The sequence below is a fragment of the Miniopterus schreibersii genome, assembly GCF_964146895.1.
Source record: "Miniopterus schreibersii genome assembly, chromosome: 7".
NCBI classification, from domain to species: Eukaryota; Metazoa; Chordata; class Mammalia; order Chiroptera; family Miniopteridae; genus Miniopterus; species Miniopterus schreibersii.
Genome location: NC_138108.1, coordinates 42189939 through 42203663, shown reverse-complemented (window position 1 = coordinate 42203663; position 13725 = coordinate 42189939). Strand labels below are relative to the sequence as shown.

The window sequence follows — 13725 nt, the reverse complement described above, 5'->3', positions numbered from 1 at the left end:
TGAGCATTCTCGGTACCTGTTTTTGATCTTTATCTTCAGGAGGCCCATCTCCATGTAGTCCAACAAATACTGGGGTATCTGAAGAACTGGACTCTTGCATAGGCTGTATACTGAATGGACTTGGGCAATCTCTTTTCTGGGCTTTAGTTTCCTCATCTCTAAAATGAAGGGGTGCATTAGTTCTAGACTATCATTCCAAGGGTCCATTTTAGCTCTAGCATCATTGTAAAACCTAATAAGCAACATTGGCTGACACAAGGCATTCTATTGTATAGACAACACTGTGGGAATATTTTGGATATATTAAAAAAAAAAGTGGCTTATCCTCTGGGACAAAGTTTCAGCAGTTACTAAATACTAACAAGTCCAATGGCTCAAAACAGGCAGCGTATTGTGATGTGGCTCAGGCCGCTAGGACTTGAAACCTGCAGGACCAGATCAGGCCACTTGAGGTATTAAGTAACAATTTCAGTACACTAAATGGTTGCCTAGCAACCTTAAGAGTGAAAGCAGAGTACCTAAATTGACGTCCCATCGTATACTGTTAAAAAACATGAGAAAAGTAAAACGATATTAAGCAAATATTGACAGCAAAAATAGAAACAAAGTAAGTGAAATTTTCTCCCGCAACTGCAATTCAATTCCTACATTTTAAACTAGGATTCAGGCGTTTGGATCTATCGTCCAGGCCAAGGGGAGAGTTTTCCTGTTTCCAAAACATCGCCAGTGGGGGACAGAAAGCTGCCATAAGGTACCTATATTATTCAAATGAACCCCAAAGAAACGCTCCCAAGGCTAACATAGAAGGTAGGCTTCCTCCCCTACTTCAGGCCTACAAAACGGCTGACGGCACTCGCGGTGGCTAAGCAACGGTCGGAGCATTCCGGGCGGTGTTAGCCCCGCCTTTTGAGCTGCTTCCGCCACTCGGCGCCTCGGACCTCCTCCTCTCATTGGTGGGCGGGGGAAATGCGTCATCCAGTGCGCTCACTTCCGGCCAGGGAGCGCGCGGGTTGATTCGTCCTTCCTCGGCCGCGGGTGCTCGCAGCTCGGAAATGGCGGGTAAGTTCCCGGGAAAAGTTTACCACGGGGAGGGGGCAGGCAGGTTTGAGAAAGAACGCCGAGACCGTGGTGACAGTGCCTGCCTGGAACTTTCGGGCTCTAGCCTGGGTTCCAGAAGGCCTGCTGCAGCCCGAAAGCGCGGAACTCTCATCGCAGCTTCTTGTCGGCGGAGGTTCGCGCCTCCGCCCCCAGCTGCTCGTGCTTCTGCGCCTTCTGTGAACTTGGCCGCTGCGGAGGGACGAAGAGGCCGGGGGAAAGCGCCGCGATTTGGGTTGTAAGGTGCCAGGTGCTTTGAGGCCTGTTTCTTTCTCGTTTCTTTGGCCCACTGCTGCCTCAGCTACACTAGTCTGGTTCTGTTCCCGCCAGCTGGTTTTAATACCCCGATCCTCCTCTTTCACATCGCCCTCCGCCTTCCACGACCGTCAACTTAAGAGCTAGCGCATTGCTGCCTTGCCCCGCACTGGGGCTCTCACTTCGCAGTCTTCTTAAGCTCTCACACCAAAGTAATTCTAGGATGTGTTTAGATTTTCTTTGAGAAAGAGGATCTCACATTATTCCTTCACCTAAACTCTCTGTAGAGTGTGTCAACAATGTAACTCTCGTGGTCATTCTAGTCTCTCTTTATTGAGTCTCATTTACCACACTTAATATTACCTAATAATGCTATTATTTTGTACGTGTATTAAGACTGTTTTCATGTGACTACATACTTTTTCCCCCCAATTACATATCTTTTGACGTGATGAACAGTTCTATTATCTCTTTTCCCAGTGCCTTCATAGTAGTCTCACTACCCTGTTATGGATGTGCTGGATAGACTGGCTATAGCTTGCGCTCTACAGATGTTTAAGGAAGAGCTGTAGGATCATGGAGTACCCTGGTACTATAAAAGAGGGGGAACATATGTATTGCATAGGGTGTACATGTTTAAGAATTACACCTAAGTTGGAATCTCAGCTTTAGCACTTAGTAGTTGAGTCCTTAAGCGAATAAAACCTTTCTAAGCCTGAGGTTTTTTGTTTTGTTTTATTTTGTTTTTTAATCCTCACTTGAGAATATTTTTTCCATTGCTTTTCAGAAAGAGTGGAAGGGAGAGAGAGAGAGAGAGAAACATTGATGTGAGAGAGAGACATCGATTGATTGCCTCTTGCACATGCCCCAACTGGGTCCGGGGATAGAGCCTGCAACCAAGGTATGTGCCCTTGGCCAAAATCAAACCCAGGACCCTTCAGTCCAGGGGCTCACACTCTAGCCACTGAGCCACACTGGCTAGGGCTAAGCTTGAGTTTTTGAATATGAAATGGGACTGATATAGTATCTACTTGTGTTATAAAATTGTGGGGATTAAGTAATGTATGATTTCACACGTTAAATTTTGTTGCCTAGATTCCTTAAGGTGGGTTCTGTTATCTCACATTTATAGATTAGGGTCAGAGAAGTCAGGTAGTCACAGATGTAGTAAATAAATGGTAAACACTGGGTTTGAGTGCAGGAATTCTGACTCCAAATCACTAATGTGTGTTGCCTCAGGTGTGTCCCCATTTTCTGTGTATGTGTTTTAACCACTTATTGAAGTTTATGGCATGTCATTGTACCCCTTTTGTTTCTGCTCATAATTTTTCCCCTCTGAATTTTTACTAATTTTTATGTTTCTTTTGTCAGGAGATTTATTGTCATCTTTGCTTGAAAGTTCCTCTTGATAGTGATTTCTTTCATTGTTAATTATTATTTGTTATATATGTTGATGGCTAGCCATGTTGTAAAACCATTTGGTTATTCCAGTAGCCTGGAATAGTTTATGACTATGCACAGGTGGAAAAAAAAATTTTAATACAGTGAGAATTTTCTTTTGTAACCCTATACCCATTCCTTCTCTTATCCTACAGGTAACCATGGTTACCAGTTTCTTGTGTACCTTTCCTGAGATAATCTATGCATTATCAGTGGATGGCTTTTTTCATAGTTAGTCTGGAAGTACTCTGGGTAGAATTTTTCCAGTATTAGAAATGAAATGCTGTTGTAATTATTAAAGGATATTCTCACTTTATTTCTTAGTGGAGCAGTGGCATCCTTTTTATATTTCTTTTAAAAAGGCTATGTAGCTATAAATCCTAGCAGGTAATTTCTATTAGTATTAAATATTCAGCAATGTCAGTAATCTGTCATGTTAATTTTCAGGTTTACTCATTTATGTCTTCATAAACCTTTATCTCAGAAATGATGTTTTATCTGTTTTATAATGAGGCATTCATACTTCATACATTTATTTAGAAGTATATGGAGAATGACCTGTACTTTTATGATCTATTAAAATGCTTTAAATCTTAATTTTGTTCCACTTCTAATAACAACCCTATTTTTAGATTTAGCTATTTAAACCACTTTCAACCAGACCTTTTAAAAACCTTTTCTTTTAGGATTTGGTGCTATGGAGAAATTTTTGGTTGAGTACAAAAGTGCAGTGGAGAAGAAACTGGCAGAGTACAAATGTAACACCAACACAGCAATTGAACTAAAATTAGGTATGTATATTATTTCTAAGTGGTATTATGTATGTACTGTATGTGTATATACAATTTAAAATTTGAAGTAGGTTTTCATGTAAGAGCAGTTGTTTATGTTAATATCATTTTCTGCATTTATTGAACATATTCAGATTTTATTCAGTCTCAATTTATATCATGAAGTAGGTACATGTTTGAGAGGTGGCAGAATTTACATATAGGAAGTACAGTGTGGCAAAAAGTGACAGGAATAAGTGGTCTCAACCTCTTAAAAATTTTACCTTTGATTTTTTCTTATAAAAAGAATAGACAATAAGTGTTGGTGAGGATATGAAAACACACTCATGTAATGCTGATGGGAATGTAAAATAATGCAACTACTTTGGAAAACTGTTTGGCAGGTGTTTAAAAAGTTAGAAACATGAATTTATTAAATGACCCAGAAATTCTACTCCTAGGTATCAACCCAAGAGAAATAAAAACATATGTCCATATAAAAATTTGTATCTGAATGTTCATAGCAACATTATTCATAATAGCCAAAATATGGAAACAACCCAGATATCTATTAACTAGTAAACAGATAAAGTATGGTACGTATATGTGTATGATGTAATACTATCTGACAGTAAAAAGGAATGAAGGTCTGATAATGCTACAACATGGATGAACCTCAAAAACATTCTAAGTGAAAGAATCCAGACCAAAAAAAAAACCCATATGCTGTATGATTCCATTTGTACGAAATGTTTGGAAAAGTCAAATCCATAGACAGAAAGCCTGGGCTGAGGGTGGGAACAGAATGACTGAAAATGAGCATGAGATTTCTTTTGGAAGTCATTGCAGTGTTTTAAAATTAGATTGTGACAATGGTTACACAATTTTAAATTTACTAAAAATCATTGAATTATACATGTAAAACAAGTGAGTTTTATGGTGTATAAATTACACTTCAGTAAAGCTGTTTAATTATATACTCATGAATCACTTTTATGCCTCAGTTTTCTCATCTTTAAAATGTAGTTAATAGTACTCTATAGTGGTTATAAAGATTAAATGAAAGGTTAAACACAGGCAAAGGGCTTGAATATCTTAACTTTTAGAAATTCTCAGTAAATGTCAGCTGCTATTATTTAAACAATATAAACATAACAAATACAAAGAAAAATGATAAATAAGATAATGGTCCCCTGACCTCCCACTACGAAGATAATGCTGGTCTAGATTTTTTAATTGTGCAGACATTATTTTTCTAAAACCAGGAGCCTGTGGTAAGGCTGTTTTATTATTTAGCTTAGCAATGTCTTAAATATCGTTCTCTGTAACTACATATACATCTACCTTATTTATTTAATCCTCACCTGAGGATATCTTTTTTCCATTGCTTTTTAGAGAGAGAAGAAGGGAGGGGGAGGGAGAGAGAAACATTGATGTAGCGAGACACATCAACTGGTTGCCTCCCACACGTGCCACAACTGGAAGCGGGAAGGGAACCTGCAACTGAGGTGCCCTTGACCAGAATCAATCCTGCGACCTTTCAGTGCATAGGCTGACACTCTACCCACTGAGTCACATTGGCCAGGGCTACCTTATTCTTTTAAATTATGTAGTACACTATGACTATATCATAATTTATTTAAGTATTCCCTATTGGGAAATTGTTTCTCCTCGCTGTTAAAAATAATTCTTCAGTAATTATCCTTGTTTTATCTGTACCCACTTGTGTGAGTGTTCAGTGGAATGTGTGGCTAGAAATTGAAATGTGAAATAAGCCAGTCAGAGAAAGACAAGTATCACATGATCGCACTCAAATGTGGAATCTGATGAACAAAATTAACTGATGACAAAATAGATCCAGAGACATAGAAACATGGAACAAACTGATGAATCTTAGAGGAAAGGGGGGTGGGGAGCAGGTGGGAAGAGATTAACCAAAGAATTTAGGCATAACCCATGGACATAGACAAATAGTGTGGTGAAGGCCTATGGGAGGGGGGTTAGGTGTGGGGTGGAGAGGATCAATGGGGGGAAAACAGGGACATCTGTAATACTTTCAACAATAAAGATAAATTTTTAAAAAAGAACTTGAAATGCTACATCACAGTTTCTCAACTACAGCACTATTGACATTTTGAGTCAGATAGTTCTTTGTTATTCTATGCACTGTAGGATGTTCAGCAGCATCCCTGGTCTCACTATACGACAGTGACAGTAACATTATTCTCTAGTTGCAAAAATGTCTTCTGACATTGCCAACATTGTTCTTTTCTGGGCTTTTTTTTTTTTTAAACTGTGTTTTTGACCATTTTTTATTTGGTAATTAAAATTGATTTTTTAATTCCAAAAGAAGTATATTTTTTATATTCTGAGAGAATCAGCCCTTTTTTGGTCATGTGTGGCAAATTATCCCCCCCCTCCCCCCAGTTTTCACGTTTGTGAGTTTATGTAGAAGTTAAAATTTTTATCTAGGAAAATTTTTTTTTTTATGAGTTTTCATCATGTCTTATAAAAAGACTGTCCCTTCCCAGCCAGTGTTGCTTAGTGGATTGAGTGTTATCCCATGCACCAAGAAGTTGAAGTTTTGATTCCCTGTCAGGGCACATGCCTGGGTTGCAGGCTGGGTCCCCATTAGGGGGCATGCAGGAGGCAGCTGATCAGTATTTCTGTCTCTCCTTCTCCCTTCCTCTCTCTGAAATCAATAAAAACGTATTTTTTTTTAAAATAGCCCCAAAGTGGAAACATCTTAAATGTCCGTTAACTGGTGAATGGATAAACTAGTATGGTATAGTCATCCAGTAAAATATTATTCAGCCACAAAAAGGAATGAAGTACTGGAACTTGCTACAATACCAGTGAATCTTGAGAACATACTAAGTGAAAGAAGCCAGACACAAAAGCCAATATCATATGATTCCATTTATGCAAAATGTCCAGAATAGCCATATTTGGAGATCTTTTTCTCATAGTAATTGCTATAATTGTGTAAGTATTGAGGGGTTTTTGTTTTTTTGGGTTTTTTTATGAGAATAGAATACTCACATTTATCCCTTACTTATTAAAAGGACTAACTTCTATTCTTTGTACCCCTAGCACCAATTGTTCCTTTTGTCTCGGCCTAGGACTTTTTACCTTCAAGACCCTCTTTTGAGAAGATAACTTTTATTTTAATCTCTTGGTATCTTCTCAATGTATAATCCCAGGAGTGTTTGGGCAACATTTTAGAAATAAGCATTGTGGTTGAAGGTTATGCAGTAAACAAGTTTTTATGTAATAAAATGACTGATATAAAAATTCCACTTACTGGATATTAAAAGAATCCTTTATAAAGTGTATACATTGGTTTTAAAGAGTTTCTCTTGGATTCTTATATTTAAAATCTAATCAAATCCAAACAATAAATATTTAATTATATATTTGCCTTAAGCTATTTGAGTTTTACTTCATTTTAACCAGAAGACTCATCACTTTGCTTTCTTTTTCTTTTATTTATTTTTTAAAGGTGTGATTTTTAAAAAAAATATGGTTTTTAATTGATTTCAGAGAGAGGAAGGGAGAAAGGGGGAGAGAGAAACATCAATGATGAGAGTCATTGATTGGGTGCCTCCTGCAAGCTCCCTACTGGGGACTGAGCCCAAAACCTGGGCATGTGCCCTGACCAGGAATAGAATAGTGACCTCCTGGTTCATGGGTTGATGCTCAACCACTGAGCCATGCTGGGCTTCTTTTTTAGTTCCTATTTTCTGTGGACTAAATTCCATGCTAAAATAGTAAAACCTCACTAATATGAATGACAGGGCATTAGAAGAAGGCCAATCGAAATTACAGAAATAGTGATTGTAGCTAGACTTATGATACTTCTCTTATTCATTACTTGCCTTTTTTTTGTAGCCTTGTGTCTTTACCCATCACTACCAAAACTCTATATATTATATTAGAAACAGTAGTTCAAAATTAATTTTTAATAATTTCTAGAGACTTCCAAAATTTTTCTTTAAATTTTCTTTATGAAAATTTGCAAACATATAGAAAGTTGAAAGAATAGAACAATACTTACCTATATACTTGACACCTAGATTCGACAATTAGCATTTTGCCATACTTGATTTTATTTATTTATTATTTAATCCTCACCCGAGGATATTTTTTCCATTGCTTTTCAGAGAGAGTGAAAGGGGGAGAGAGAGAGAAAGAGAGTGAAACATCGATGTGAGAGAGACACATCGATTGGTTGCCTCCCACAGACATCCCAACTGGGGTCGGGCATTGAGCCTGCAACCGAGGTTCATCCCCTTGGCCGGAATCAAACCTGGGACCCTTCAGTCTGAGAGCCAACACTCGAACCACTGAGCCAAACCGGCCAGGGCTTGCCATATTTGCTTTAATATGTTTTTGTTTTTGCTGAATTATTTGAAAGTAGGTTTGTGAACATCATGATAGTTTCCTCACAGTACATGTCCTAATATATGAATATTGACATATATAACCTTAATTCTGTTATCACACCTAAGAAAATTAATAATTCTTTGATATCATGTAGTTTTCTGGTTTTCCTAGTTGTCCTTAAGTCTTCAGTAGCTTTTAAAAACATTACTTAAATCAGAATCCAGTCAGGGATCATGCATTATGTTTGGTTGTAATGTTTCTTTAATCTCTTTTAATCCAGAACAGACCCTCCCCTCACATGGAACCCCCCCCCCCCAAATGCCATTGATTTATTTGGATGAAGTCATTGTGTAGAATTATTAGACCAATCGACATTCTTTTCTTTTTCAATTATAGTTTACATTCAATATTTTGTACTCAGTTCAGGTGTACACCATAGTGGTTAGACCATTATATACTTTACAGAGTGTCCCCCTGATATTTCCAGTACCCAACTGGCACCCTACATAGTTACTACAATATTATCAACTATATTTCCTACGTCTGCTTTACATCCGAGGACTATTTTGTGACTACCAACTTGTAGTTCTTACTCTGTTTATCTTTTGCAAGCCCCCAACAGACATCCCTCCCCTTTGGCAACTATCAGTCTGTTCTCTGTATCTATGAATCTTTTTCTGTTTTGTTTATTTTGCTTTTTAGATTCCACATATAAGTGTAATCATGATACTTGTATTTTTCTGTCTGACTGATTTCATTTAGCATAATACTGTTTAGTTCCATCCATGCTGTCTCAAATGGTAAGATTTCATTCTTTTTATGGCCAAGTAATATCTCATTGCATATATGTACCACCACTTTCTTATCCACTTGTCTACTGATGGGCACTTGGGTTGCTTCCATATCTTGGCTGTTGTAATTAACGTTGCAGTGAACATAATGCTGCATATATTTTTCAAGTTAGTGTTTTGGGATTCTTTGGATGTATATCCAGAAGTGGAATCACTGGGTCATAAGGCAGTTCCATTTTTAATTTTAGGGGGAACCTCCATACTGTTTTCATAGTGGCTATACCATTCTGCATTCCTAGCAACAGTACACGAGGGTTCCCTTTTCTTTACACCTTCACCAGCACTTGTTTGTTGATTTATTGGTGATAGCCATTCTAACTGGTGTAAAGTGATATGTCATTGTGGTTTTAATTTGCATTTATCTGATGATAAGTCACCCTGAGCATCTTTTCATATGTTCATTGGCTATCTGTATGTCCTGTTTGGAGAAGTATCTATTTGGGTCTGCTGTCCATTTTAATTGGATTGCTTGTTTTTTGGTGTTAAGTTGTATGAGTTCTTTATATATTTTAGATATTAACCCTTTACCAGATGTATCATTGACAAATATGTTCTCTCATTCAATGGTTTGTCTTTTCATTTTGCTGATGGTTTCCTTTGCTGTACAAAAACTTTTTAGCTTGATGTAGTCCCATTTGTTTATTTTTTTTTTTCTTTTGTTTCCCTTGCCCAAGGAGATGTATCAGAAAAATATTCCTAAGAGAAATTTCAGAGATTTTACTGCCTATGTTTTCTTCTAGGAGTTTTATGGTTTCAAGTCTTACATTTAAGTCTTTAATCAATTTTGAGTTTATTCTAGTATATAGTGTAAGAAGATCCTAGTTTCATTTTTTTGCATGTATCTGTCCAATTTTCCCAAGACCATTTGTTGAATAGACTGTCTTTACCCCATTGTATGTCGTTGTCTCCTTTGTCATATATTAATTGACCATAAAGGTGTGGGTTTATTTCTGGGCTCTCTTTTCTGTTCCATTGATCTATGTGTCTGTTTTTATATGCCAGTACCATGCTGTTTTGATTACTATAGCCTTATAATATAGTTTGATGTCAGGAAGTATACCTCTGACTTTGTTATTTTTCAAGATTGCTGTGGCTATTCAGTGTCTTTTGTGGTTCCATATACATTTTTTAATTGTTCTAGTTCTTGAGAAATACCATTGGTATTTTGATAGGAATTTTGTTGAATCTATAGATTGCTTAGGGTAGTATAGACATTTTAATGATGTTCCTTTTTCCTGTCCATGAGCATGGTATATACTTCCATTTATTTGTATCTTGTTTCTTTCTTCAGTGTGTGCACGTTCTGGGTTTTTCTGTTTCCCTTTGGTAGTATGTAACTTGTTCCCCTACTCTCTATATTTCTTGTAAAGTGGAAGACAATAAAGCTGGTTTAAATCTAAGATAAATATTTTTGGTAAGAAAACTTTATAGGTGATGCTATATACATTATATTGCATTAAATCAGGAGGCATATAATATTAGTCTATCCAATAATGAATAATTCTAAGATCTCTTGGAAAGGTGGTAAGTGTCAGATCTCTACACATCTTTTCTTCTGTAAATCAGTAATCTGCTAGATGATACTTTGGTACCCTGTGAGTGACTTGCTCTGTGAGGACAGTATTAGAAATTTTTCATCTACATCTTATCTTTTTTCATTCTTCAATTGCTTGAGGATTATTTTTGTAAGATTTTTCTTCATAAAGTAAATTATATTGGGAAACTGTTCAGTAATATCAGTACTCACAATACATGCAAATAAAAATAACAGGATACTCATTTCCATTTTGTACTGGTAGAAATTAAAGTTGAGGGTGCAGAGTATTGTCAAGGATGTGGGAAACAAAGGCGTTTAAGAGCTGTTGGTGGGTATATAAACTGTTACAATATTTTTAGAGGGCATTTAAGCATTACTTATAAATATTTTAGTACTTTTAGTAACCATTTCTACTGCCAGGAATTTTCCCTTATATGTGTACGTGTAAAAGTACAGCAAGGTATATATAAGGATGTCATGATGGCATTATTTATTTACTTATTTTTAATCCTCTCCCAAGGCTATGTTTTCATTGATATTTTCGAGGGAGAGAGAGAAAAGAGAAACATTGATGTGAAAGAGAAACAGCCCAGCCAGGCGAGGCTCAGCAGTTGGGCATCGACCTAGGATCCTGGCGATCACGGTTGGATTCCTGGTCAGGGCATATGCCTGGGTTGTGGGCTTGATCCCCAGTCAGGGGCATGCAGGAGGCAGCCAATCAATGATGACTCTCTCATCATTGATGTTTCTGTCTCTCTCCCTCTCCCTTCTCTCTCTGAAATCAATGAAGATATTTTTTTTAAAAAAAAGAGAGAAATATCAATCGATTGCCTCCCATATGCACTCTAACCATCGAGCAAATCCACAACTAGGTATGTGCCCTGACTGAGAATCGAACCGGCATTTGGGTGAGGTATGGGTTGTTGCTGCAACCAACTGAGCCACCCAACCGAGGCACAAAGTTATTTTTAATAGCAAAAAAAAAAAAATCTAGAAACAACATAAACATTATCTTTCAGTCATAAAGAACAATGTGATGATATGGGCTTCATCAAACAGATTATTTTGTTCTCAATGTTTCCTATAGATTCTGTTTTTTGTTTCCTTATCTCAAAGGGTCTTTTGGTTTCATTTTATTTTTGCATTGTATATGAACATACAGAAAAACAAAAACTAAATCAGATACCTCTGTCATACCTAGTGTTCTAAGTCTTAGAATCAATAGATTTTTGGTGCTAAAGTACTCAAACTGATTTTCTAATTTTCATTGTTCATTTGTCTCTTGAGAACCCAGTATAAATCATATAATGGAAAAGTGACAATTTAAGTAAGAAAAATGTTGACTGTATCTAGGTATAGTGAAATTCTTGATTTGGAAATAACCTGTCACCTTAAAATCTTCAATATCTTTAATATCTCTGTATTTTTATTCTTTTAAACAGTTCGTTTTCCCGAAGATCTTGAGAATGACATTAGAACTTTCTTTCCTGAATATACCCATCAACTCTTTGGGGATGAGTAAGTAACTTAGAAAGATGTTTGCCAAATTAGTATAGAAAAAAAATCAATTCCTTTTTCTTTTTTTAAGATTTAGAATTTAGACTTTCTTTTCATGTAATTTACTTTAAAATGTATATTAGAATGGCATTTTTCACACTGAGACACCAATTTACTATCATTTAGTGCTATAGATGCATTATCTCATTTAATCTTCATAATAGTCTTAGTAATAGTATTATTATTTGTTAATAGTGTACATTGGTTTAACTGGATAGTTGCCTAAGCACATATGAATGACTGAAGTCAGGCAATCTGATGCAGAGCCCATATTCAAAACTACTACTTTGCTATACTGCTTCTAGTGCAGAATACATCCCCCCCTAAAGCAAGAAAGCTTAAATTGTTATTCTATGACAAGTAAATAAGCAGTTAAGAGAAATTTATTTTTAAAAGGGACTTTAAAGGTATGTCCTGGGATATTCAGCACATTCTTTAATTTCCTGTACCTTCATTACATTATTAGAATAGTTTTTAGGAAATTTTTGATTCTGAAAAAAATTTCAAGTTTGCAGAAAGTTGCAAGAATAGTGCTCTGTATATCCTTTATTTTTCTATTTTTTAAATATATTTTTATTGATTTCAGAGAGAGGAAGGAAGAGGGAGAGAGAGAGAGAAACATGAATGATGAGAGAGAGTCATTGACCGGCTGTCTCCTACACACCCCCTGCTGGGGATCAAGCCCGAAACCTGGACATGTGCCCTGACCCGGAATCGAACCTCAATCTCCTGGATCCTAGGTCAGCGCTCAACCACTGAGCTATGCTGGCTGGGCTATATATCCTTTATCTTGATTCACCAGTCAACATTTAGCTGTATTTGCTTTAATCATTCTCTCTTCTTATATAAATACAGGGTGAGGCAAAAGTAGGTTTACAGTTGTGAGTACAGGAAACAGCTTATTCTTGTATTATTTATTAACTATTTTATTATTTTTCCATACGAACAACTATAAACCTACTTTTGCTTCACTCTCTATATCTCTACGTTGTTGTTGAACCATTTGAGAGTAGGTTACAGATAATATCTTGATCCTTTACTCCTAAATTCTTTAGTATGTAGTTCCTAAAACAAGGACACTAGCTATAGTAAACTTACCAAGACTCGGGAAATTTACCATTGATACATGCAGTACTATTTTCTAATATGGAGACCACATTTCAAATTTTGCCAGTTGACTTTCAACAATTCTTTTATAACTTTTTTTTTCTCCATCCTGGACCCAATCTAGAATCACATTTAGTTGTCATATATATTTAGTCTCTGTTAATCTGAAACAGTTCCTCAAGCTTTCTTTGTTTTTTTATGACATTGACATTTTTGTAGAATATAGGCTAGTTTTATAAATCTTCATTTTGGATTAGTTTGATTATTTCTTCATGATTAAATTCATATAATGCATATTTTTGTAGTACTGTGACAAATTTTATCTGTCCTCAGTGTGTCATAACACAAAGTCCATGATATCAGTTTGTCCCGTTGTTGGTGAAGTTAACTTGGGCCACTTAGTTTAGAGGTGTCTGCCAGGTCTCTCCATTGTAAGGATAATGTTTTCCCCTTTGTGGGGAAATACTCTGAAACTGAAAATACCCTATTTCCCATCAAACTTGTACCCAGTAGTTTTAAATCCACTACTGATTCTTGCCTTAATCAGTATTTTATTGTGATTATAAAATGGTGGTTTTTTTAACTCTGTCATACCATCTACATTCATTAGTTGGCATTCTACTATAAGGAAAAGCTTCTCTTCTTCCCATTATGTATTTCTTTGTTTATAACAGAATTGATTCAAGGATTCTTTTTTAAATTCAGTGGGTTATGTAATCTGTTACTG

General features: G+C 36.3%; 2 protein-coding genes across 5 annotated transcripts in view; one reads left to right on the top strand and one right to left on the bottom strand.

Annotated features, from left to right (window-relative positions):
* SLC25A12 (solute carrier family 25 member 12) overlaps nucleotides 1–13725 on the bottom strand; it is a 160506-nt gene that overhangs the window by 105725 nt on the left and 41056 nt on the right. The window contains exons 1-2 of one of the 4 annotated variants that reach the window (XM_081143170.1): nucleotides 801–913; nucleotides 17–158 (exon numbers count right to left, since the gene is read on the bottom strand). The exons of 1 other annotated variant lie outside the window; for it this stretch is intronic. In XM_081143170.1, the coding sequence (XP_080999296.1) occupies nucleotides 17–100 (84 nt within the window). In that variant the 5' untranslated portion in view covers nucleotides 101–158; nucleotides 801–913. Of the gene's footprint in view, nucleotides 1–16; nucleotides 159–648; nucleotides 914–13725 lie in introns of those variants that run through there. 2 more of the 4 variants (XM_081143169.1, XM_081143168.1) reach the window with 2 other exon arrangements.
* The window catches only part of HAT1 (histone acetyltransferase 1), a gene marked incomplete at its 5' end in the record, with an annotated part of 41655 nt that continues 28896 nt past the window's right edge, over nucleotides 967–13725 (top strand). Inside the window, 4 exon segments of the mRNA XM_081141896.1 lie at nucleotides 967–1006; nucleotides 1009–1059; nucleotides 3477–3581; nucleotides 11777–11852. Coding sequence (XP_080998022.1) covers nucleotides 967–1006; nucleotides 1009–1059; nucleotides 3477–3581; nucleotides 11777–11852 — 272 coding nt within the window.